The sequence below is a fragment of the Zootoca vivipara genome, chromosome 1 (assembly GCF_965207765.1).
Source record: "Zootoca vivipara chromosome 1, rZooViv2.hap1.1, whole genome shotgun sequence".
NCBI classification, from domain to species: Eukaryota; Metazoa; Chordata; class Lepidosauria; order Squamata; family Lacertidae; genus Zootoca; species Zootoca vivipara.
The window spans coordinates 14,819,496-14,846,537 of NC_142582.1; the positions used below are offsets into that span (position 1 = coordinate 14,819,496).

The following is a 27,042-nucleotide window of genomic DNA, read 5'->3' on the forward strand; positions in this document are numbered from 1 at the left end:
CCTACCCTTGGAAACAATGAACAAATTAGATCGTGCCCATTTTTCTTAATGTTCTGCAGGAATACAGAAAGTGGCAGGAAGAGTGACTTCAGGAGCAGCTTCTTGCCCCTTTTGGGGGGCAAATCCCTGCCCTCAAGTGGAAAGTCTGTCCAAAGGGGAGGGAGGAGATCAATGCAACTCTAATAGTTAGTGAAATGAATCTAACCTCTGTCCTTTCTTAGGTCATCCACAAAGATCCTATAATGTGCTTCAAAGTTGAATTGTAAATATTGATTTATGTTACGGATTACCTCTATCCATTTTCTGTGAAATCCTCGGGTCATGCAGTTTTGCTCTCTGTGCTCTGCTTGGCATCTGAGGTATGGCCATCCATCAAAATGACAAGCCTGAGCTTGCCACTGATAGCCAGAGCTTCATTGCCATAATATGGGCTACACGTAAGCACATTATTATGATCGCTGTTGTTTTATTATTATTGCCATTATATTTGTTAATATTATTTTGTGTGTGTCCTTTTTTGGGGGGGAGGGGGGAAGCATTATTCTTGCAGTGATTATCGTGGAAGTTGCAGCAGAATAAATCTGTTTACTCAAGAAACGAAAGGGGGAAGAACCCTTCATATGCAAATATATGGCATTTGAAAATGTCATATAGCTTCATCTACATATAAATAAGCTGTTTTCCCAATTCTGCAGCAGCCGGGCTGTTTTGATACAGAAATTAGATAATGTTATATAAAAAGTTAAACCAGTGGGGTATTGTTGGGCAGCATCGTGGGACCTCATTCCCTGAAGTCAAAGTCACCTAACTGAGTTAGTTATGGCTGCTGTGTGGATTACATGGACGGGCAGGGAATTTTGCAGCATGGACCTTTAAGCCTAACTCGTGTTCCATTCATATTTTTACATGTGTAACGATGCTGTCAAGATCTTCGAGAATTATCACTCCTTATGTCAGCACCAAAGGAATCAGCCTTATATTGCAAACACAGTGCATGAATCAATTTGAGCACTAACATTTCCCAGACCTGAAAAAAAGCTCGTGCAGATGATTCCCAAATTAAGATATGCTTACAGAGGGATTGCCTGAATTTGTCAGAGTTTGTTAAGCTTTTCCTAGCAAACTTTATATACGACAGGCTGGTGAACCGAGTCTTGATTACAAAGGTTTGTTGGGGAGTGAGTTACACATTAGACCAGGTGTGTGAACCAGGAATCCTTGTATTTCTCAGTTCAAATCTCACCTCAGCTGCAGACTACCTTAGGTGGCCTTGGGAGAAACCATGATGTCTCTTCCTCAGCCTCCGTCTATAAAACAGGGATAAAAACACAGCCTGTCTTGTTATAAAACTTATTAAGATCTGTTCTGGGTGTTCAAAAGTGCTTTTGGTTGAATCCTTGAAGAAGGAAAATCTCTTGTGAGTGGAACTCCCCATCTGTGAATAGCATGGTAAGTTTGGACTCAACACAATTAGGGTTGGCGCAAAATTTGATTAAGTTCACATATAGAGGGGAATTTGCCTAATTGACACTTTCTGAAGCAATGTGTAAACAAAAAATCCATCCTTCGACATCTGCACTTCTTTGAATTTTGCAAAGTGGTTCTCAGCTACAGGAGTTGCTAAGAGAATGCACTGGTGGTTTTCAGATTATTCTCACAGATGTAATGGGCGAGCAGGTATTTTCCAAGCATAAATTGGCCCTTCCTGGTAGCCATTTCACCCAAGACATTTCCCATATGAGAGATGTGCATCCAAGTGCCTAATATGGAACATGTGGGCGCTGCTATTGTAAGGAGAGCTGAGACAATGCTCACTTTAAATGTTCACAAATGCCGCCCATCATTCCTTCTAACTGTGAATTTGGGTGGTATGTAGCATCGAGATTATAGCCACAGATTATACCAACTTAGAAACAAGAGGGGAATATTGATGTGGCTGGTGAATATTAGGGAGGGGGAAGAAGACAGTTGAGAGGGTCATCTGGGTATAACTTAACAGGGGCTCCCTCACACCTGGCACCAGCTCTGAACTTCACTTTCTATGAAGCACCTAGTGGATAGCAGCATTTAAAACGTTCATAATGAACTTAATTCAACTCTATGGCCAAAATAAGTGAAAACAAGCAGTTGGGTTTTGTTTTTTGTTTTTTTTTGTTTTTTTTCTCTCACACATCTTGTTGGGATAGTTAACTGGAACCCCTTTTAAAAATAAAACGAATGGCATAAAGTAATATAAAGCTATTCTGGCCTGACACAGAAAAGGTTTATTATCAGTCCACTAAGGCTCTTTGATGGCATTCTGGCTGAAGGCCATTAAACACATTATGTAGCCTATTCCATTTCCTTTGTTTTGGTTTTTGGAGAGCAGAGAGCAGATCACTCTCCTTCCTGATAAGAAGAAATACCTTGCCCACCTTCTCAAGAACATGTTTAAACATTACAAGGAAAGGCTTACCCATACAATTGCACAGAATAATGTTCTGGTGTACAAAAATGCCTGCAAGTGGTTAGAAGATAGAAAAGGAGGGTGTTTCTAATGAAGGCGCCATTTGCGTTACGGGGGGGGGGGGAATGGACCAGGAGAGGAAGGAGAATTCTAAAGAACAGAACTTTTCCACAAACAAATGCCCATTGGTAGTGGAAGCATTGTATCGTATACTCTGGTGTGTGTGTATGCAGCAGTGAGTTCTTTGGAAAGGGACCATAGAAGCCTCTCGAGGAAAATATTGCTGTCCAAATTTAGAATGAACCAAGGATGCTTCTTGGAATCCACTGTAAAATAAGAGCCCCTTCAGGCATTCCGTCAAACTTGTGAGGGCATTAAGTGTGCAAGGGGTGAGAGGGTGTGTGTCCCCTAATGTCCCTGAATGTGCCAACTCCACCCCCTCTATTCCCAACTTTTCTGTGTCCTGCAGGAAACCTGATTCCTAGTCCTGAAGAGGCTTCTCAGCATGTTCAACCAAATGAGCTTAGAAGCCCACTTCAGATCTATCCTCTCGACACAGGAAGGTTCGGGTGGAGTGGGCAAGACCAATGGAGGCAGAGCAAATGGGGGTTCCCCTACTTCCATTACATCCTTTATGCCCTCACACTTTCAGCAGAACACTTGAACTGGTCTATGAACAACAACCTATGTGGACAGGGAGTTAATGATGAGGAACATTCGAGATAAACCATAACACTGTGGTGTGCAATCCTATCCATGCTTACCTGTCCAACTGGACCATAAAGCTGGATCATAAAGAAGGCTGATCGCAGAAGAATTGATGCTTTTGAATTATGGTGCTGGAGGAGACTCTTGAGAGTCCCATGGACTGCAAGAAGATCAAACCTATCCATTCTGAAGGAAAACAGCCCTGAGTGCTCACTGGAAGGACAGATCCTGAAGCTGAGGCTCCAATACTTTGGCCACCTCATGAGAAGAGAAGACTCCCTGGAAAAGACCCTGATGTTGGGAAAGATGGAGGGCACTAGGAGAAGGGGACAACAGAGGACGAGATGGGTGGACAGTGTTCTCAAAGCCACCAACATGACAAAACTGTGGGAGGCAGTGGGAGGCAGGAGTGCCTGGTGTGCTCTAGTCCATGGGGTCACGAAAAGTTGGACACAACTGAATGACTAAACAACAACTTTTACTTCAAAAATGCGAATATAATTCCTTCCTGTCTAATAAGGACTTTGGAGAGTTTGGCATTTGAAGATGAGTTGTCAAGCACAATGAATCCACAATTTGATTAATGTTGAAATCATACTCTGTAACATTCCAGTTTCATTTTTAGCCTGGCTTTTTACAGACGTTACAGCAAAGGTCCTCAGTCTAATGATTAATACAGAATGTCTACGGAATGTGTTTTTCTGAATGACCAGATTACATCGGTGGGAGGGAACTTGTCATGGCCTTTGGCTGAAATAATAAAATTGAGTGGGTGAGGCTGCAGTCCTATGTCTGCTTAGCTCTCACTCAGATAGCCAGCATTGACAGCTTTGACAGTCCCAGTTGCCCTTAAGAAGAAGGAGGAAGAGGGACTAGAGGCGCTTCTTTGGTCCAGTATGTGTTCAACATGAAAGGTGAAAATTAGACTGTATCTACTACAGATGCTGCAGAATGAGGTGGAAGACTGGACTACACTTCATCCTATGGGGAGGAATTACTGCAACGCTCTGCCAGGATCAAAAGAAAAGACACCTCTCTGCAAATTAAAAACGGGAAAAGCAAACTCTAGCCTTGCCTGCTATGTGTTGGTCTTCTGTTTCAAGGAAGTTTTCAACCACAAAGGAGCATATCCCCCATCCACAGTCTGAAGTGCAGGACCAACCCACCCATGAGGCAAGGTGAGGCAATTGCCTCAGGCGGCATGTTCCAGTAGGGCAGCAGATCCCGATTTCACTTTTTCTTACCCCCTTGTCCCTGATGTAGCTCTTCCTTCAATCCTTCTTTGCTGGCAGGGAGGGGAACGTCATTTTGGCGTCTGCCACAGATGCAAAAATGTCTTTGGCCAGTCCTGCTGAAGTGGTGTGGTCCAATTCACCAGCTCCACATTCTAGCATCTCATTCTCCTACATTCTGCTACAGTTGTAATGTAGTTTTCATCTGCTATGGACTCTGGTGCTCACAATGCTTTGAACATATTTTAGGGTCTTCTGTTCAACTGATACTGTTTTGTATTATTTTATATGATGTGAGTGAGAACAGGGGTGCCACAAAGGGGAGCGGGGGGTGTCATGGCTAGCAGTGGGGACAAAATCCCCCCCGACAGGTGGATTTTCCTGATTTGCACAATCGTCATTGTGAAAATCCGCCCACTGATCACACAAATACGCCTAGCGATCAGCCCGTCATCCGTCGGCGGGCAGCATTCACACCCCGGCGGGCGGCACTCACATCCCCAGCAGGCGGTCTTATGCTATCGCCGGCCATATTTTTGAGTTCTCTGGGCAGCGCTGGCATCCCTGGCTGTCAGCACTGCACGCCGGGTGCATTTGCACGATTGATCGGTGGGGCAATTGCGGCAATCGTGGGTACGAGCGCCGGCCACCAGGGGGTGCCAGCTCGATGGTCATCTTTTCACGATCAGCGGGCGTATCTGTTTCGTGACCATCCCTCCCTTTAAAAAGCTCAGCAACTATGGGGTACCTTCCCTAAAAACAAAAAGCTTAAAAAAATTCACAGCGGGTACCACCTGACCTTGCTGCGAGGGAATGAAAGAGAAATCTGATTCAGTTCTCATTTAAAGAGGAAACTACCTAATTTGGCACTTTCGAAAACCATAAGAGAACCAAAGAACACTTCTCCGAATTTTGCAATGCAGTTCTCAAACCAAGTAATGTGTACAAAATGCATTTGGTGTGCATAAAGATGCATGTGTTAATGAAAATACCATACAAAAATACCTTACTTTAAAGATAATTGCTTTGCAAAAATGCATGTATTAGGCAAGTTTGCATGCAAATGTGTATACCAGGAGAAATTTGTACTAAAATGCTGGTGAGTTTAGGACTTTTTAAAAAATGGCAAGCAGGTGTGGAAATGTGGGGAAGTGAACTGAAGACTGGAAAAATTAGAAAGTGCGTCTTCCCCTAATTATGAGCAACCTTGAAGATTCTCCATAATGGCATGGGACATTATTCTTTAGCATAATCAATAGTAGGCCAAGCAAGCCAAAGAGCAGCTGGATATAAAATTGTCCATACAATCTGTTCATATCCTTATATTTTACTCATGTGTCTTTTAACCACTTTAGCTTGAGGGCTACATAACTTGGAACCAACTTTAAGTAAAATAAAACACCTCAAATCTACAATATCCCACAGTCCCAGGGATTGTTATCAGCAGAACTGTAACTGAGGTACTCTCAAAATCTTCAGTGAAGAAATATATACCACAGGGCCTTCTCAGCAATGGCACCTCAATTTTTTGGAATATGCTTCCCCCTAGGGTACAGCTGGACCCAATACTGTCCATCTTTTGGCAACAGCTGACTACCTTCTGTTGAAGTAAGAGTAGTGAAAATGCAGCTGGGAAGCTCAAATCAAGTCATATATATGACACCCTTCTTTGGAAATTAAACCAGTGCCCAGACTTTAACATCCAAAAACTTTTCTCACAGAAACTTATAGTTACAGGTGAATTAAAACATAATGTTTACAATCACATGCTTCCCCAAGTATGGGATTACAGACTCTTCTTCTAACTTTCAAACAACTGCATTTCCCTCTCTTTCCAGAGCTCAGCCTTCTGAATCTCAGTTAGGCCATGTCTTGCAGCTCCCGTGAGAGATTTCCACTTTCACCTTCTCCTGAATCTTTGCTCTCTTTCTTTCAAGGACAGAAGAAGCATCCCAACACTCTATTCAATTTAGCAGTGTTCACAGTGGATTCCAAACACAGTCATCTTGCTTCACATAAAAAGGACTCTCTCCTTCACTAGATTCATCCCATATGGCCAACGTTAGCCAATCACACGAGAACTACTAGAGAACGCTCTAGAATTCAGTTGCCAACCAATCAATTTCAAGCACATAGTAATGCATAAAAGCATTTACAATTTCAGTGAATTACATTACTATACTTAACACCTTCCTCTTCCTTCAACCCTTTGAATATCCTAAGGGGGAATGACCTGTACAGCAATAATGGAGCCGGGTTTTTTAAATTGAACCACGAATTGTGTTTCTAACTTTCTGACTGGTTTACATGTTTTCAATTGTTCTGAACCACCCTGAGGTCTTGTGACAAAGGTCAAGATATAAATCATGTAAAATAAAACAAAATTAAATTAAATGGAGGATTGGAACGGGGTTCCACCCAGTGATTGTAGTGTACGTGTAGACTTGAGGGGGGAAGCATATATTGAAATATTATGGACCAACGCTTTACTATTTTAAATCAACCTTTAATTGTGCCCCAGTTTCGGGAGGCGCTACAGTTTCCTTTGCATATGTGTTTTTAGCCCTTATTGACCCATTAATAAGTGGGGTTGTTGCATTTTGAACTAATAGAAGTTCCCGAGCAGTCTTCAAAGGCATAGAATGAGTGACAGCAGAGCAGCCTGGTGATGACCAAGGCATCTTTCATGGTGCCTAGGCATCATTCTTTAGTTGTGAGCTGATAAAATGTACTCCAGGCCATAGCTGCTCCCTGTGATTCCTGGAATCACATCCAGGCCTCCAAAGGATGCCCAAACTGCATCTCCGCTCCTTTGTGGGAGGGAAAGTGTGACCCCGTTCAGAACAGGAGAAATACCAGCTCCCACCATGAACATATTTTGACTGAGCTTCAGTTTATTCACCTGCATCCAGTCCACCATTCACTCTAGCCATGGAACGGAGGAACAACAATCAGGCTCCATATTCTGCTACCTACCAAATGCAATGTATTCATTCCCATTCAAACAGGGTCTTCCCCCGCCCTCAAAATAACATGAAGCAGATCGGAGGGCTTCATTCAAACTTGGGTCAATCTCTTGAGCCAATCAGAGCTTTGGAGTAAAAGCTTTGGCTTCGTGGTTAAAACTAAAACCTTTGAACACTTGGCTTGTCTGTCTGTTAGGGAGCCTGCATAGAAGGAGCATCTACCCTGCACACACACACAGCCACACTGATGATGCCATGCCTATGTAGAAAGGACAGATTCAGGTATATACAAACACAGATCAGCATGGAATGCTACTACCGGTATTCACTGCCATTCTGTAGAACAGATGTGGATGTAGATCTGCGGCTAGATGGAAATTTATTAAAATACGTAGTTATTATATTCAGTATTAGTCAGAGGAGCCCTGCTGAAATTATTAGACAAGACTAACTTAAGCCCATTAGCTTCAATGGGTCTACTCTGAGTATAACTTAGATACAGTGGTGCCTCGACTTACGAATTTAATCCGTTCCGAAGGCACCTCCGTAGGTCGAAAAATTCGTAAGTTGAAAAGCGCCATTGGAAACGCGATTTCCCATAGGAATGCATTGGAAACGGAAAAATTCGTAAGTCGAAGCAACCCCATCTAAAAATTTGTCAGTTGAAAAAACCCTATCTAAAACTGCCACGGTTTTCGTTCGGATGTCGAGTAATTTGTAAGTGTGCGGCCATTTGCCCCATTTGTAAGTCGGAAAATTCAGTTGTCGAGTCTTCATAAGTCAAGGTACCACTGTACAGGCCATGGTCCATAATATCACCTTATCAGAGTGCAAGACAATATACCTGACTTTAGATACAGGACAATATTGGGGGCTAGTGCCAAGCTGCATGCAATTACCATATTGGCCTGAATATAAGCCGCACTTTTCCCCCAAATTCCAACCGTGAAAAGTTAAAGTGCGGCTTATATTTGCGACCTTACAGTATCCAGCCAGGAGCGTGGGGCAAACAGCATCAGGAGCGTGGCAAACCGGTGCCTGCCCCTTGCGTAGTCCCCCGTCCTGTCCCCCAAGGCCGGGAAGGGAGAGAGTGAGGAAGAGGAAAGGCCTCTGGTAACGCAGCGTGGCTCCCCCCCCCCCCAGTATGCAGCCAGGAGCAGCGAGGAATGGAGCGGCTTATATTTTGGTATTTTTTTCTTTCTTTTTTCTTTCTTTTCCCCTCTCCAATTTTAAAGGGGCAGCTTATATTCGTGTGTGGCTTATATTCAGGCCAATACGGTATATCTGGACTGGGGCCAAAGTTTATCAGAGTTTCACCATATCTCATAATTTCTCTGGAGTTTACTAACATTGCGTGAACTTGAGCTTTCATCGTGTTCAGGGTCATCTTCTGGCTCCAGGGACAAGTGAAAATTGCAGATCACACGTCGAAATGAGGCTTTCAACGAGACTCTAGCTTTTCACTTGATAAGATAAAGAAAGGGAAATTTTAGGGCTCGGTAGTTAATTGCTGTAGAAGAGGCTCTAATCAGTAAAAGGGACAGGAGTTGGCTCATTTCTAAAATCCATCGTGTTCTCTCCTATACAGATTATAAGATACACCATCATAAAAAGCATTAGTAAAAACGTCAGCTGTTTCATTTCCGAACCTGTCAGATATCCATAGTAGAGTGTACTACAAAACTTTTAGAAGACATCTGAAAGCAGTCCTGTATCGTGGCGTTTTTAATGTTTGGCATTTTATTATGTTTTTATATGTGTTGGAAACTGTCCAGCATTTCTGGGCAAATTATCATCATCATCATTACTATTACTACTACTACTGCTGCTACTACTACTTATAGAAGGTTAGAATATACTTCCTGTCACTTAGGGCCGGCCATACTATTAGGCAGAGTGAGGCAGCTGCCTCAGGGGGCAACTGTTGATGGTGTTGGCTGTTCCCGTCTGGTGGAAGACACAGCTAAGCTTTGTTTGCAGTTCAGTGTTAGAATGAGATTTGACTGCTAGTCTTTGTCGGCTTCTGCGTGTGAATTTGGCAGGACAGATCTTGTCCTTTGCCTCAGACATCAAAATATCATTTTCTCGCTAGTATATAGTTAATGCTACACACCTTCCCCTTTTTCTTTTACAGCTTTACTTTGTGCCCTGTGATGTGTTGGATTTTACAGTGTGGGGAGTGGGGAGGAGAAACCCATTATCAGTGAAGTAACCTCCTAAGAACACTGTGTTGTGCCTCTAATTCAGAGATGGGGACCCTGTGACCCTGTAATTGTTGTTGAACTGCAACTCTCATCTGCCCCAGCCAACGTGCACCAATGCTCTGTTGGAAGCCGCCCAGAGTGGCTGGGGAAACCCAGCCAGATGGGTGGGGTATAAATATATTATTATTATTATTATTATTATTATTATTATTATTATTATTATTAACCACTGAGCCTCTTGGGCTTGCTGATCGGAAGGTCGGTGGTTCGAATCCCCACGACGGAGTGAGCTCCCGTTGCTCTGTCCCAGCTCCTGCCAACCTAGCAGTTCGAAAGCACACCAGTGCAAGTAGATAAATAGGTACAGCTGCTGCGGGAAGGTAAATGGCATTTCCGTGCGCTCTGGTTTCCGCCACGGTGTCCCTTTGCGGCAGAAGCGGTTTAGTCCTGCTGGCCACATGACTCAGAAAGCTGTCTGTGGACAAATGCCGGTTCCCTTGGCCTGAAAGCGAGATGAGAGCCACAACCTCAGTCACCTTTGACTGGATTTAACTGTCCAGGGGTCCTTTACCTTTTTACCTTTTTACCTAATGCTCAGGAATAATGAAAGGTGTAGTTCAGAAATATCTGGAGGGCCACATGTTCACCATTTATACCTTAGAAAAGGCATAATGGAATAATACAGTTTCATGTACATGTAACAAAATACAAATGAGCTGATTGACAAGTCCACATTCGGGGGGGAAATATGCCCTACCTAAGCATTTTTTATCCCAGAAGAGAGGTTTGCGAAATGTGTTTATCAAGCATAATTGTCGATTCTATATGTTTTTTTGCAAAATTAGAAAGGATGCTGCAGATGTCTCTTGGAATTTAAACACATTACATAAATCTAAATATTGCCGCCAGAGAACAGTAAATATTTTCTATTGCATTCACACTCAGGATTGCTTAATGCATATGCCTGAATAAAGAATGAATCCTCTTTTGACTCATGATCTCATATTGCCTTAGCAGCTTGGATCGTAAAGGCAAACCTGCCTTTGCAGGCCTCGGACTGTTGCAATACAGTTGTATATTTGAGGAAGGGCCTTAGCTCGGTGATAGAAGGTCCCAGATTCACTCCCTGACATCTCCAGGTGGAACTGAGAATGAAATTGTGGGAAACTGCTTCCAGAGCAGGCAAAATTGGGATAAATTGACAAAGAATTCAAACTGACATAAAGCACCTAGCAATGTTCCTGTTGATGTCTTTCCTTAATTCCAGCGGGAGGGAGCTCTGAATATGCTTGACTCTCTCCCCGAATCAATGGGTTGTAAAAGGAGATTACTTTGACAGGCTCATTCCCAGGAATTAGAGATACTGTACAAGTTTGCAACCCTCTTCATGCATGTTACTTCATTCTCGGGAAACATTTATTTAAATCTACACACCTTTGTTAAAGTGCTAACTTATTGCAGTATATCCTCCTGCACTTAAATGAGAGTCTCAGGTATTTGTTCTTTTATCATCATCATCATCATCATCATCATCATCTGGTTGGGTTTCCCCAGCCTCTCTGGGCAGCCCCCAACAGAATATTAAAAACACAATGAAACATCAAACATTAAAAACTTCCCTAAACGGGGCTCCCTTCAAATGTCTTCTAAAAGTCAGATAGTTGTTTATATCTTTGACATCTGATGGGATGGCGTTCCACAGGGCAGGCGCCACTACCAAGAAGGCCCTCTGCCTGGTCCCCTGCAACCATTTCTTGTAGTGAGGGAGCTGCGAGAAGGCCCTCGGAGCTGGACCTCAGTGTCCGGGCTGAACGATGGGGGTGGAGATGCTCCTTCAGGTATAAAATGGTATCTCGGTTTAAGTACACAATTGGTTCCAGAAGTCTGTACTTAACCTGAAGCGTACTTAACCTGAAGCGAACTTTCCCATTGAAAGTAATGGAAAGTGGATTAATCCGTTCCAAACGGTCCACGGAGTACTTAAACTGAAGCGTACTTAACCTGAAGCAAACTTTCCTATTGAAAGTAATGGAAAGTGGTTTAATCTGTTCCAGACGGGTCCGTGGAGTATTCAACCTGAAGCGTACTTAACCCGAAGTATGAGTGTAATTGGTTCTGGAGGTCCGTACTTAACCTGAAGTGTACTTAACCTGAAGCAAACTTTCCCATTGAAAGTAATGGAAAGTGGATTAATCTGTTCCAGATGGGTCCGCAGAGTACTTAAACTGAAAGTACTCAAACCGAAGCGTACTTAAACCGAGGTATGACTGTACTGGGCCAAAGCCATTTGGGGCTTTAAAGGTCAGCATCAACACTTTGAATTGTGCTTGGAGCCAATGTAGGTCTTTCAGGACTGGTGTTATATGGTCTTGGTGGCCACTCCCAGTCACCAGTCTAGCTGTCACATTCTGGATTAGTTGTAGTTTCCAAGTCACCTTCAAAGCTAGCCCCACGTACAGCGCATTGCAGTAGCCCAAGCGGGACATAACCAGAGCATGCACCACTCTGGCGAGACAGTCTGTGAGCAGGTAGGGTCTCAGCCGGTGTACCAAATGGAGCTGGTAGACAGCTGCCCTGGACACAGAATTGACCTGCACCTCCAAGGACAGCTGTGAGTCCAAAATGATTCCCAGGCTGCGCATCTGGTCCTTCAGGGGCACAGTTACCCCATTCAGGACCAGGGAGTCCTCCACACTCACCAGCCCCCTGTCCCCCCAAAACAGTACTTTTGTCTTGTCAGGATTCAACCTCAATTTGTTATGCCGTATACCAAAGCAAATATGCCTTTTGTTGTTGTTTCTTCACCATGCTGCACACTTACAGGTTGGTTTTCCTTTTTCATCTGTCTTTATAGAGAATGCCAACAAACTTGAAGAAAGCGCCAGGGGGATCTACATTCCTTGTCCAGAACATTATAACGGCTTCTGCATGCATGGGAAATGTGAACACTCTGCTAATATGCTGGAACCATCTTGCAGGTAACACTTTCCCCAAACTAAGCGGCTAATGATAAACTGAACAGGCACACTTGCTAACACACGCTATCTCGATACAGCAAGGAAAAGAATAATTGCCAAGACCCCATCCACTCTGGATCTAAATTATGTAACGAGGCACCTAATGTATGTAGTAGAACTGCCCTGAATTATGCAGCACCATTAAGCTGTTTAGAAATGCATTCCTGCAACGTATGTCGATGCACCCCTTAAAAGGCTCCTAAGAGCACAGGCTTGCTCGGCAGGCATTATCCTAGGGCTGCCATACGTTCAGAATTTCCAAATTTGGTTAAAATGTCTAGGAAAACCCGGGCGTATGACAAACTATGTTGGAAGTGTTGGGTTGTTGTTTTTTGGCAAATTTCCATAAAAATAGCTCAACAACTTGGACCCAAAAATAAGGGGGGGGAGCTCAACAGCCTTGCCTCTCCCCCCAAAAAAACCTCAAAACTTTGCTCCCCCCCCAAAAAAAACCTCAACAACCCTAATTATCCATTGATTCAGCCAACAGCTACTGTCCCAAGAAACCCAGCAGTGGACCAAACTTGAGAGCTACAACAACCACTGGCAGAGGAAGGGGGAAGCGGTGGGTGCAGCCCACCCCAGTTGTCATCCCTGGGGGAGTGACATTGCCGCCCTGTCCCCCTGGGACGCTCACCACGGGCAACGCCCCCCTGGGCTTGCCGATCAGAAGGTTGGCGGTTCAAATCCCTGTGATGGGGCGAGCTCCCATTGCTCTGTCCCAGCTCTTGCCAACCTAGCAGTTCGAAAGCACACCAGAGTGAGTATGTAAATAGCTACCGTTCCAGCGGGAAGGTAAACGGCGCTTCCGTGTGCTCTGGCACTCATCATGGTGTCCGTTGCGCCAGAAGCAGTTTAGTCATGCTGGCCACATGACCCGGAAAGCTGTCTGCAGACAAACACCGGCTTCTTCGGCCTGAAAGTGAGATGCGCACCACAACCCTATAGTCACCTTTGCTTGGACTTACCCATCCAGGGGTCCTTTACCTTTTTCTTTTCTTTTTTAACTCAGAGGCACCCGGCCTCTGGCACCGGAGATTGGCCACAGCCATGGCTACATGTGTTTTCATCTTGTTTTTTATGTTTAGAATGATTGTAAGCGGTCCTGAAAATTTGAATGGTGGGCAGGGTACAGTGGTACCTCGGTTTATGAACACAACTGGTTCCGGAAGTCTGTTGATAAACTGAACGAACTTTCCCATTGAAAGTAATGGAAAGTGGATTAATCTGTTCCAGACGGTCCGCGGAGTACTTAAACTGAAGCGTGCATAAACTGAAGCGAACTTTCCCATTAAAAGTAATGGAAAGTGGATTAATCCATTCCAGACAGGTCCGCGGAGTACTCAACCTGAAGCGTACTTAACCCAAAGCATGGGTGTAATTGGTTCCGGAAGTCTGTTCATAAACTGAAGCGAACTTTCCCATTGAAAATAATGGAAAGTGAATTAATCCGTTCCAGATGGGTCCGCGGTGTTCGTAAACCGAAAATTCGTAAACTGAGGTGTTCAAAAACCGAGGTTCCACTGTATAATAAACAAACAAGCAAACATTTCATTTGCTTATTAAAGAAATAAAAATACCTTTTTTCCAACTAGCATTTTAAAATGGAGACCTTTATTTCAATTTGTATCTGCATTGGACTTGAAACCGCCTCTCTTTTTGCGTGTGATTGCTGATATTTTTGTTGTTAAGTCATGTTGGGATGTTTTATGGGAAGCAACGCATAAACGGAATACATACATAAATCAAATACATCAACTTCAAAATGAGAGCAGTTGTCTAGAACAAATTAAGCTTCTTCAAATATCCAACGTGGCACACATTCGGATTTCGGTTTTGGTATATAGACAATCATCATAAAAGTACCAAACAGCAACAGCAACACCTCCAACCCTCTTATACCCCCAAAGTAACTGAGGCATAAAGAGAGATGCTTGGTTATCTTGTAAGACATACAAAGTAGCTGCAGCTAGAAGTGTCTGTGGATTCCGATGAAAAAAGAAGCAGAAATTGTCAGTGCACGTTTATTCATCCCATGTAAAAGGTAAAGGGTAAAGGGACCCCTGACCATTAGGTCCAGTCGTGACCGACTCTGGGGTTGCGCGCTCATCTCGCATTATTGGCCAAGGGAGCCGGCGTATAGCTTCCAGGTCATGTGGCCAGCATGACAAAGCCGCTTCTGGCAAACCAGAGCAGCACATGGAAACGCCGTTTACCTTCCCGCTGTAGCGGTTCCTATTTATCTACTTGCATTTTGACGTGCTTTCGAACTGCTAGGTTGGCAGGAGCTGGGACCGAGCAATGGGAGCTCACCCCGTCACAGGGATTCGAACCGCTGACCTTCTGATCAGCAAGCCCTAGGCTCAGTGGTTTAACCACAGCGCCACCTGGGTCCCCATTCATCCCATGTACAAAACATAATAATAATAATAATAATAATAATAATAATAATAATAATTTATTATTTATACCCCGCCCATCTGGCTGGGTTTCCCCAGCCACTCTGGGCGGCTTACAACAGAAAAATGAAATAAAACAATTAAACATTAGAAGCCTCCCTAAACAGGGCTGCCTTCAGATGTCTTCTAAAAATCTGGTAGCTGTTTTTCTCTTTGACATCTGATGGGAGGGCGTTCCACAGGACAGGGGCCACCACCGAGAAGGCCCTCTGCCTGGTTCCCTGCAACTTGGCTTCTCGCAACGAGGGAACCGTCAGAAGGCCCTCGGTACTGGACCTCAGTGTCCGGGCAGAACGATGGGGGTGGAGACGCTTCTTCAGATATACTGGACCAAGGCCACTTAGGGCTTTAAAGGTCAGCACCAACACTTTGAACTGTGCTCGGAAACGTACTGGGAGCCAATGTAGATCTTTCAAGACCGGTGTTATGTGGTCTCGGCGGCCGCTCCCAGTCACTAGTCTAGCTGCCGCATTCTGGATTAGTTGTAGTTTCCGGGTCACCTTCAAAGGTAGCCCCATGTAGAGCGCATTGCAGTAGTCCAAGCGGGAGATAACCAGAGCATGCACCACTCTGGCGAGACAGTCTGCAGGCAGGTAGGGTCTCAGCCTGCATACCAGATGGTACCAGACATCAATCCAGATTTAGAAGGCGATTGGGCCGCATCCGGCCCCCAGGCCTAGGTTTGGGGACCCCTGCTTTATAAGGTACAAAAATACTTGCATAAATTACAATACGTAGTAGGCAGCCAAATGAATAAAGCAGTATTTGGTGGGAATTGAATTGCAGAGGAATGGAAACGGTGCTGATTGTGACGAAGAAAGGCAGGAATGGAAATGGCTGCTTTCTTACATCCGAAGCTGCCATGCACCATTCTTGTGCAGCTATGACACAACATCTCTCTGGCAATGCCTGGCTTGTGGCTCATGCAACGCAGCCACGACCATACACAAGGGAAGGGGTCAACGTGTCTTTTTCCATTCTAGGTGTGACGCAGGCTACACTGGAGAACACTGTGAAAAAAAGGACTACAGCGTTTTATATGTGGTTCCTGGCCCTGTACGATTTCAGTACGTCTTAATAGCAGCAGTAATTGGAACTATCCAGATTGCTGTCATCTGTGTCGTAGTTCTCTGCATTACAAGGTTAGTAATGATGCCAAGGTGCTCTTACCAAGATAAAGTTGGCAAAAATGTATAAATCTAAGTCAAATAAGAGTTGGAAAGGTAATGAGAAAGAAGGTTCTTTTTGTCATATGTGGTGGTCTTGTAGTAAGCTTAAAGCTTATTGGGAAATGATATATAATAAAATGAAAATGATGTTTAAAATAACCTTTGTAAACAACAACAACAACAGAAGCTTTTATTTTGGGAATTATAGGGACAGAACTACCTAAACTGTATAGAAACTTGCTCATGTATGTGACTACAGCAGGAAGAATGTTACTTGCCCAAAAATGGAAAGAAGCAGAAGTCTCAGTAAGGGAAGAACGGATACAAAAACTTGTGGAATATGCAGAAATGGTGAAATTTACCGAAAGAATAAGAATTTTTAAATAAAAGAATGGAAATGGTTTATTGGATATTTACAGATAAATTATAAACAGATAAAACATAGGCAGGATTATTGTAACAACCTGCAGTTTTATAAGAGTGTATATTTAAAGAAGATGAATAAATGAGCTATTTAAGTTAATTTGGATATGCAGAAGATATTAAAAACAAATTTAAGGAACCACAGAAAGAGGGGGATGGAAGTCAAGTTTTGAAATGTCAAAATGAATGTAAAATTAGTGAAATGTATAAAATTAGTGAAATGTATAAATTTGAAAAGAATAAATAAATAAATTGGGCGGTGGGGTGTGCTCTTACCACATGCCTGGCAGTGCATATGGATATGCTAAGGTTATCATCATAGCTGTCAAGTTTTCCCTTTTCTTGCGAGGAAGCCTATTCAGCATAAGGGAGAACCTGACAGCTATGGTTATCATACGCCTGCAATTTCCCGAACACAGCAGGTATTCAGCCCTCGTAAACAGTGTATGGGGAAATCTGGACATATAGTAGCTAAAAAAGCTCAACAACTTTTGTTTCCGGATTTTCACTTTTCAAAATATGGAAACCCTAGGATATCCAGACCTGCTTTCCCTCCTCTTATCCAATCAGCAGTCGAAACATGAGCCACCTGAGGCCAGTGTGAGTGCTCATTACAGCTGGGATAAGTCTTGCCTGCTTCAATAATTGTTTGAGTTCTGTTTTGCTCCTGGAGTTCCTTTGCCAAGAGATGATAGCAATGTCTTACTTTTGATCAGCGATCATCAAACTGTCCTGTGCAAAGCTTGGAAGCTTATCAGGGCATCTAAATGGAAATATCCATACTCTCCAACATTTCTCCTATGAAAATAAGGATGTCCTATTTCATACTACTACTACTACTACTACTACTACTGTTGTTGTTGTTGTTGTTGTTTAGTCATTTAGTCGTGTCCGACTCTTCGTGACCCCATGGACCAGAGCACGCCAGGCACAGCTTTCTTCCACTGCCTCCCACAGTTTGGTCAAACTTCAAGAACACTATCCAACCATCTCTGTCATCCCCTTCTCCTTGTGCCCTCCATCTTTCCCAACATCAGGGTCCTTTCCAGAGAGTCTTCTCTTCTCACGAGGTGGCCAAAGTATTGGAGCCTCAGCTTCAGAATCTGCCCTTCCAGTGAGCACTCAGGGCTGATTTCCTTCAGAATGGATAGGTTTGATCTTCTTGCAGTCCATGGGACTCTCAAGAGTCTCCTCCAGCACCATAATTCAAAAGCATCAATTTTTCAACGATCAGCCTTCTTTATGTATGGTCCAGCTCTCACTTCCATACATCACTACTGGGAAAACCATAGCTTTAATTATATGGACCTTTGTCAGCAAGGTGATATCTCTGCTTTTTAAGATGCTGTCTAGGTTTGTCATCACTTTTATCCCAAGAAGCAGGCGTCTTTTAATTTCGTGACTGCTGTCACCATCCGCAGTGATCATGGAGCCCAAGAAAGTAAAATCTCTCACTGCCTCCATTTCTTCCCCTTCTATTTGCCAGGAGGTGATGGGACCAGTGGCCATGATCTTAGTTTTTTTAATGTTGAGCTTCAGACCATATTTTGCACCTCTAATAATAATAATAATAACTTTATTTATACCCCATCCTTCTGACTGGTTTTCCCCAGCCACTCTGGGTGGCTTCCGACATATATACAAGCACAGAAAACATTAAACATTTTTTTTAAAAAAACTTTCCTGTACATATGGCTCAGGGGTCCGATAACTCCATACCCTCCAACATTTTGCTGATGAAAATCAGCTTCCAACACACAGCAAAACATAATAAAACATTAAACATAAAAAACTACCCTATACAGGGATGCCATCAGATATTTCCTGATGTCTTCTGAAGGTTGTATACTTATCTCCTTGGCACCAAGGTCACATAACTCCATACCCTCCAACATTTCCTAAGGAAAAGCAAGACTTTCCAGGATCAAATCAGAAAGCTTTCGTAAATCCGGGACTGTCCCTGGAAAATAGAGACACCCAGAGGATCTGTTGATCTGTAATGGCAGGTAAGCTTCCCTGAAAGGCAACTTGTCTAACACCACCCATCTTTCTCAGCAATGTGTCATCATGGTAGTGTTAGGCATGCGCTAGGGTGCTTTCTTGGTCCCTGTGGCCCAATGGTGAAGCCCACGAGCCAGACAAGGACTTCATAACTGCCCCCTAGAAGATGCATGAGCATCTTTTACAACAGATAGATAAGATGATAAGATAAGATAATCTTTATTGTCATTGCCCCCCTGCGGGAACAACGAAATTACTCGGCTGCTCCATCCACTCAGATAAGGCACTCCACATAAATTTAAAATAACTACAAAACATTAATAAAACAATACAATACAAAATGGCAAGTAAAAATAAGATGACTTCAAAGTCTGGACTTTCCATTTAAGGCCGAAATTGCTCTAGGGAAGAAACTGTTCTTGAGACGGCTCGTTCTCACCTTCATTGTTCTGTATCTCCGTCCCGATGGCAGGAGCTCGAAGAAATGGTGATCAGGGTGCGATGGATCTCTTGATATGTCTAGTGCTTTCCTGTGGAACCTGGTGATATAGATTTGTTCTAAGGTGGAGAGTGAGCAGCCAATAATGGGGTTTGTGTGGCAGACAGACAGGTGTGGAAAGCGGTTTCCCCCAATGGTAAAGGTAAAGGGACCCCTGACCATTAAGTCCAGTCGCAAACGACTCTGGGGTTGTGGCGCTCATCTCGCTTTACTGGCCGAGGAAGCCGGCGTACAGCTTCCAGGTCACGTGGCCAGCATGACTAAGCCACTTCCCGCTGGAGTGGTACCTATTTATCTACTTGCACTTTGACATGCTTTCGAACTGCTAGGTTGGCAGGAGCAGGGACCGAGCAACGGGAGCTCACCCCGTCGCAGGGATTCGAACCGCCAACCTTCTGGTCGGCAAGCCCAGGGGGGCGTTGCCCGTGGTGAGCGTCCCAGGGGGACAGGGCGGCAATGTCACTCCCCCAGGGATGACAACTGGGGTGGGCTGCACCCACCGCTTCCCCCTTCCTCTGCCAGTGGTAGAAAATTCAAAAAACAAGCTGTTTGTTTAATAGCTCGGGGATTATCAGTGTTTGCATTCTCAGGAGTTACTCTTTACTTCTTCTGGAAGAGACGGGTGATTATAATGCATAGAGTTCCTAGCAAATGCTGGTATGGATTTGAATGCCAAGTGTGCTTGACTTTGGAATTTAAAAGGAGATGTGCTGTTTGCACAGTCAGTCTTATAAGTAAGGACTCAGGTCCAGTGTCCAACTTAAAAAGATCTCAAGCAACTGAGACCTTGGAGATAGAGCAGTGGGCAGTCTCTGTAAGGCAGTTGTGTGTTTCATCCATTCATAAATACCAATGTCCATTCTTTACCATGTGATGGGTAAGTTTCAGAGTTTTCTCCAGCTTCACAACTTGCCTGGGCTTTTTCCTCAGACATGAGAAGGTGAAACTGCTTCAGGTGTCCTGCAGCTGCTTCAATAAATCAGGTGCCTTAAAAATAAATCCCTTTCCCAAAAAGATGAGAATTTTTAAAAGAAGCAGGCATCACATTCCTATAGAAAGTAAAAAAAGCACCAATATATCTAAGCATTCTCCTCTCACTATGCTCAGAGGACAAGTGTGACATTCAGGCCGGAAGAAGGTAGAAAATAATTCATATATCCTTTCCCAGCCTAAAGGCATAATAGAAAAATGTCTGCAGAAGCTTGGAGATGCTTGCCGACCTAGTTGAGTTCATCAACTCTACCCTCAAGAGTAGATCTTCTCCTGCAAGAAGGCAATGTATTATATTAAAGTGGGTTTCAGGGAACATGGAGATAATTCAAACGGCCAAAAATACAGTGTACATAAAAAGGACGGAGATGGGAAAGTAACTGCTCAACAGAAAAATGGTACTACATCATGTTGTTCAAGCAATCTTCTGAGTGGCTCCGGGTTTGTTAACTTCAGGCCATAAAGCAAGTTAACGGTTTGTGTTCAGAGAACATGGTGTGGTTTTCCAGTGGGTTTAATTCAGACTGTATGGTAGATAAAAGGATACCCAAAAGCTGATGCCCTTAAACTTTTTCATCTGCCTAAGCTCTTCATTTCCTTTTTCTTTGACCTTTGCAAAACTTGGCGAGAGTTACATCCGGTAACAAATATATTGTGGTGCTCCAGTTAGTTAAACACACAGAGGGGGGAGGGAGAGGGGAGAGGGGAGAGGGGAGAGAGGGAGAGAGGGAGAGAGAGGGAGAGAGAGGGAGAGAGAGAGAGAGAGATGGTTTCCTGGTCGGTCACCTTGGGTTCCATGATGGAAGAAAGGCAGAATATAAATGCAAGAAAACAGAAATGAATGAATATGCAGACACAAGATATACATACCTCCCAATATGTCTCCGATGAAAATAGGGATGTCCTATTCAACAACAATTATTAAGGAAATCAGCCCTGAGTGCTCACTGGAAGGACAGATCCTGAAGCTGAGGCTCCAATACTTTGCCCACCTCATGAGAAGAGAAGACTCCCTGGAAAAGACCTTGATGTTGGGAAAGATGGAGGGCGCAAGGAGACGGGGACGGCAGAGGACGAGATGGTTGGACAGTGTTCTCGAAGCTACGAACATGAGTTTGACCAAACTGCGAGAGGCAGTGGAAGACAGGAGTGCCTGGCGTGCTCTGGTCCATGGGGTCACGAAGAGTCGGACATGACTAAACGACTAAACAACGACATTCAACAACAACAACAACTTATGTATATTCTGCCCATCTGACTGCCTTTCCCCTGCCACCCTGGGCAGCTTACAATACATATCATAGTAAAACATCAAACATTTAAAACTTCCCAATACAGGGCTGCCTTCAGATGTCTTCTAAAAGTTGTGTAGTTCTGATAGGAGGTTGTTCCACTGGGAAGGTGCCACTGCCAAGAAGGCCCTCTGCCTGGTTCCCTATAACTTCCCTTCTTGCAGTGAGGGAACCAGCAGAAGACCCTCAGAGAGGGACATCACTGTCTGGGCTGAGTGATGGGGGTGGAGACACTTTTTCAGCAATATTGGGCCGAGGCCATTTAGGGCTTTAAAGGTCAGAACCAACACTTTGAATTGTGCCCGGAAACATACTGGGAGCCAATGTAGCTCTTTCAAGACTGGTGTTATGTGGTCTCCGCGGCCGCTCCCAGTCACCAGTCTAGCTGCCGCATTCTGGATTTACTGCAGTTTCTGGGTGACCTATAAAGGTAGCGTCACATAGAGTGTGTCACAGTAGTCCAAGCGGAAGATAACTAGAGCATGCACCAGTCTGGCAAGACAGTCTGCAGGCAGGTAGGGTCTCAGCCTGTATACCAGATGGAGCTGGTAGATAGCTGCCCTGGACACAGAATTGACCTGCACCTCCATGGACAGCTGTGAGTCCAAAATGACTCCCAGGCTGCACACCTGGTCCTTCAGGGGCACAGTTATCCTGGTCAGGACCAGGGAGTCCCCCCCACCCTCCTGCCCCCTGTCCCCCCAAAAACAATACTTCTGTCTTGTCAGGATTCAACCTAAATCCATTAGCCACCATCCATCCTCCTATACAGGGCTGCCTTCAGATGTCCTCTAAATGTTTGTTAGTTACTTATCTCTGGACCAGATTTCTACCAGCTCTCTGCTCCATCCTTTAAAGTGCAACAGAAACATCAAGGGCACAGTCATTCCCAGTGACCCAAGTCACAGGATTGTACTCTAAGCCCCATTGAACAAAGTGAGATTCATTTCTTTGTAAACATGCATAGATGCAACTTGTAAGTGCCCGGACTTTCTAGAAGAAATAGTAGTCATTAAGTGAAATGGTATTTTTCTACAATATGGAATGTGAATGCCCATGCTGTTTAGGCAGCAGCGCCATAAATATTCAAATTTCGGAACTGAGCACATTGCAGAGCCCGGGTAATTGGAGGGTATAAAAAGGCAACACAGTCTTGCCCATAATAGGCTCCATAGATGATCTTGGTGCTATGCAATATCTGGCCTCTTCTGGATCCTAGCGCCTGTGATAAACTGTTCATCCCTGGATCCAGTAGGAAGTCCACAATAAAAAATAAGGAGGGATTTACAATGTAAATATCATATAATGTGAACATAACACACCTTGATAATGTTTTATCTCAGGAAGCAGATAATTTCCTCTCTGCACCAAGGTGTTTAATGGTTAACAAAAGTTGCTTCTGCTGTTTCACTGTTTTAATTATTGCTATAGTTTCTACTGGTTTGGCTGTATTTTCCTTTACTGCTGTTTTATAACACTTGACTTATTATTGCTACAGCTTCTGTTTATTATTATTACTTCAGAGAGATTTTGGGTTGTTTTTTTAGTTTTGCTTGCTTGTTTTGCCTTTTTGGTTATGTTTTCATACTTTTTGATCTTATTTTACTCATTTTATTACTGCAAGAAACTGTGTGGTCTTTTAAATGGGAAAGCAGCCTACAAATATGGGACCTACGGGAAGAAAACTAAAATTAGTAAAACGAAGAGAGGACTGCGGCTCAGCAGCATACCATCTGCCCGGCATGCAGGAGGATCTAGGTTCAATCCTGACATCTCCAGGAGAGCTAGAAATGTTCTTTGCCTAAGATTCTAGAGAGCTGTTGCCAGTTAGCGTACAACAAGGTTCACCAACCTGGTGCCCAAGGGCACCTCTCACACAGCTACAATTGCCAGAGTGTTTTACAATCCATCGCTTTACTCAGGAAACTCTGGGAATTGGGGCCTTCTGAAAACTCTCAGCATCCTTAACAAACTGCAGTTCCCAGGATTATTTGGGAGAAGCCATGACTGTTTGAAATGGTATCATAATGCTTTAAATGGGGCCTCAGTATAAGGCAAATTCCTGTGTTCTTAACTTTCTTGGTTGGTGTGGTTTGGGGAGGGGAGGGGAGGGAATTTAGCCACCTTAAGAACCACCCTGGTTGACAGGCAGGCATTCCAGATACTTAATTAAAAAGAAAAAGGCTACATCTAGATGCATGCCCCTCAACTGTCCTGCTTTAAGCGGAACATACCGGAATTACAGGCGGCCATTTTGGAGGGGGGGCAGTGCTGTCACACAAGTCCCCTCTGTAGCATGTTGGAGGGTATGTGGAAATATACGTTAACCAGGGTAAATTTAGGAAGCTGTTGTTGTTTTTCTGTAAGTCTATGAGCCCTAGCTCCATGCTGTTATTCACAAGCAGTGTTTCTTTTCTAAAAAAAAAAAAAAGATAGGGGTACCTTGAGTTACAAACGCCTCAGGTTACAAATGCTTCATGTTACAAACTCCGCTAACCTGGAAGAGTTACCTCAAGTTGAGAACTTTGCCCCAGGGTGAGACTGGAAATCGTGTGCCAGCGGCATTAGCGAAAGCACACCTCTAGTTAAGAACAGTTTAAGAACGGACCTCCGGAACGAATTAAGTTCGTAACCAGAGGTATACCACTGTGCTCTCATTTTGACTCAAGAAAATCACCATTTTGTAGTTAAAATCGGGGGAAATAAATACAGTGAATGGACAAAAGTACAAAGAATCACAAAATATTTAGGGGTAAGTGTACCCCTTTCTCCCCCCCCCCCAGGAAAAAAGCACTGTTCACTAGTCATACACAAATAGTTACATTTGCTACGACTTGGATCCAACGGTGCCATTGCATGAATGGAAAGCGCTTCCACAAGGAAGTTGGTTTGTTAGGGTTTTTTAATGTAAATACATATACCCCCAAAACGTACATTGTCTTGTTATGCTTGTATCCCCATAGGGTTTGTATCCCCATCCAGGTTTCGAACCAGCACAGAGCAGACAAAGAGAATCCATTTGCAGAGTTGACTGTCATTTATATCTGAGTTGCCTTTGTGCTCCCGAAATGCAATAGTGCATTCTAAGTTAGCCAATGTAGGGGGGGAACAATGATTGTTTCTTTTATTTGTGCTTTCTTAGCTGGGAGGATGTTTGGGAGAAATATTAAAATGCCCCCGGTGAATGTGTGTACATTTTCCAAAGGTCTCATAGCCGCATTGCTTGTGGTGGATATTTAAACCAGTGCATTCATATAACCCTCGTTGCAGGCAGGCAGTGTCCTACGGGAAATGATTCTGGCTATTTCAGACTCCTGTTTGAAGAACAGGCTCTGAAAGAGTGCGGGAGGCTTTTGACTCTTCTCTGACAAAGCTCTGGAGCTGTGCAGCCAAGGAATGATGAGTTGTACCGACAGCCGTTGTTGGCAGATGCCCTTCCGTGGCCTGCAATCCTTAGGTTACCTCCACTGTCGTTTAGCAAAGCAAATTTCATGCTCTTTTTTTCTCTCCACCCTTTCCCCTCTTGCTTGCAGGAAATGTCCCAGGAGCAACAGAATTCACAGGCAGAAGCAAAACACAGGGCACTACAGTTCAGACAACACAACAAGAGCATCAACCAGGTTAATTTAAACGAGAGCATGTTTCCACAATGGCAAAAAGTAAGCTGCAGAGAGGTTGGACTTTCAAAAATAAAATAAAATACAGTATTATAGACAAAAAGATCTACACATGTTGCCTTGCATTTGTGGTAATCTACACCAATGAAAAAAAAACATGTACTACAGCTATATTTGATTATGTATGGATATATTTGAAATAGTATACATTGTCTTGATGTTTTTTCTGTAATGTAAATAAACTATTTATATCACACAAGATAGTTTTTTTTTCTTTTTCATGTATTTGTTATATATAATAAATACTCAGCAATGAGGAGAGGAAACTCAATACTTTCTTAAATTTGCTGTGCCGTACCAGTGTGTTATCTTTGGAAATGAAGAATTTGCAAGCTGTGCTAGTCACAATATTTAAATCGCAGCCATATGAGCATCTCCTGGTGCAGGTACAGTAACTGCCTTCCTGAACAGTGTTAGGCTTCTTAGACTGTAATGAAAGTCCAACTAAGTTTTTATTTTGGTATGAGCTTTCGTGTGCATGCACACTTCTTCAGATACAGTGAAATGTATTCTTCAGATACATTTCACTGTATCTGAAGAAGTGTGCATGCACACGAAAGCTCATACCAAAATAAAAACTTAGTTGGTCTTTAAGGTGCTACTGAAGGAATTTTTTTATTTTACTTCGATCCAGACCAACACGGCTACCTACCTGTAATGAAAGTCGTAGGTTTGAGCAGCCTAAACTTTGCAGGACTATAGCCAAAGCAAGGAAACTCAGCTCCTACACATGTGTTGCTTTGATAGTGGCAGCTAATCCCTTTGTCTGTCCCCAGCCAACCCCCACTTGCCTGCCTTCCTACTTTCAACTAGTCTTAGAGGGTGGTCCGGGATCTCAGCTTTCTCCTCCTCCTTAGTCTCACTGTTGTCATTGTACAACTCTGTAGGGAGGTGTCAGAGACCGGACATCAGAGGAGGAATGGTGGAGACCACCCCCCCTTCTCCTGAACCTTCCCGAGAAGAAGAGGACAGTATAGATTTACAACGGTGGTTTGCAGAGGGTCACAGCTCAGAGATAGAAAAGGGGCAAAGCTGAGAAATAATGGGAAAAGCAGAGCAGGAACAGCTGGCTGATACGTTATCACTAGAGAGCATTCCAGACCCCCCTTCTCCCAGAACATGGCGAGCAATGAAAGTAGGAGAGCAGAGAGCCCAGAGGCAATTGTCCCTAAGCAGACACCGTAAGAGGGGTAGAACTGTTGACAAATGAGAAGGGAAGAGGGGAGGAGATGCCTCAGAGCACTGCCACTACCAAAGAGGCTGCATTTCTAGGCCTCTCTCTCTATCAATATTGAATAAAGACATTGGTAAGAGCTTCTTGTCTTTCCATTACTGGCAGCCTGCTATGAGGGAAGGGGATGAGATTCCCTGAAGTTTGACAAGAGGAGGATGGGAGCATTAGTGGAATTAGTTGGCCCCGCCTACCATTGTCTCTGGCTCCACCTACTGTGGACATCACTGCCCTCCACCCCACCAATCCCAAGGGGCACCAGCCACCGCTGATCATGATCCAGTAGATTTTTCTGCTCTTTTCCTTGCCCAGAACCACCAGTTGAGTTACTTTGCTGGTTTCTGCAATTTGTCAAAGAAATGCTTCATTGGCGGTGTTAATTATAACTTATAATTATAATTATAACCTTGCTGGTCTTGTGGGTTTTATTAATTAAGCAAGGGGGGGGGACAGATAAAGAGGCAAGTGTGGAGCCTTTTGGAAATTTATCAGGATATCAAACAACGGGAGATGACAATTGATACTTCAAATGCCTTTCAGACTTTCTAAGAGCTCCACTAAGTTGACATACAGGTAAGAGCAGACAATATGTGGAAAGGAGACCCTCAAGGAATTGCTTGAAAAATGAATAAAAATTCTTTAAAAATAAAAAAAAGGAAATGGTTGATGCTGCTTGAAGAAATCTCCAGGCCAAGAAATCTTGGGGTGACTTAGTGCTTATTCACACC

At 43.8% G+C, this 27,042-nt stretch overlaps 1 protein-coding gene across 2 annotated transcripts in view; it reads left to right on the top strand.

The window, feature by feature from the left end:
* Positions 1-25,363, top strand: part of TMEFF2 (transmembrane protein with EGF like and two follistatin like domains 2) — a 236,504-nt gene extending 211,141 nt beyond the window's left edge. For both annotated transcript variants that reach the window (XM_035132318.3, XM_088654639.1), the window contains 3 exons: positions 12,411-12,534; positions 16,016-16,174; positions 24,940-25,363. In XM_035132318.3, the coding sequence (XP_034988209.1) occupies positions 12,411-12,534; positions 16,016-16,174; positions 24,940-25,036 (380 nt within the window). In that variant the 3' untranslated portion in view covers positions 25,037-25,363. The remainder of the gene's footprint in view (positions 1-12,410; positions 12,535-16,015; positions 16,175-24,939) is intronic.
* Positions 25,364-27,042: the final 1,679 nt, after the last annotated feature.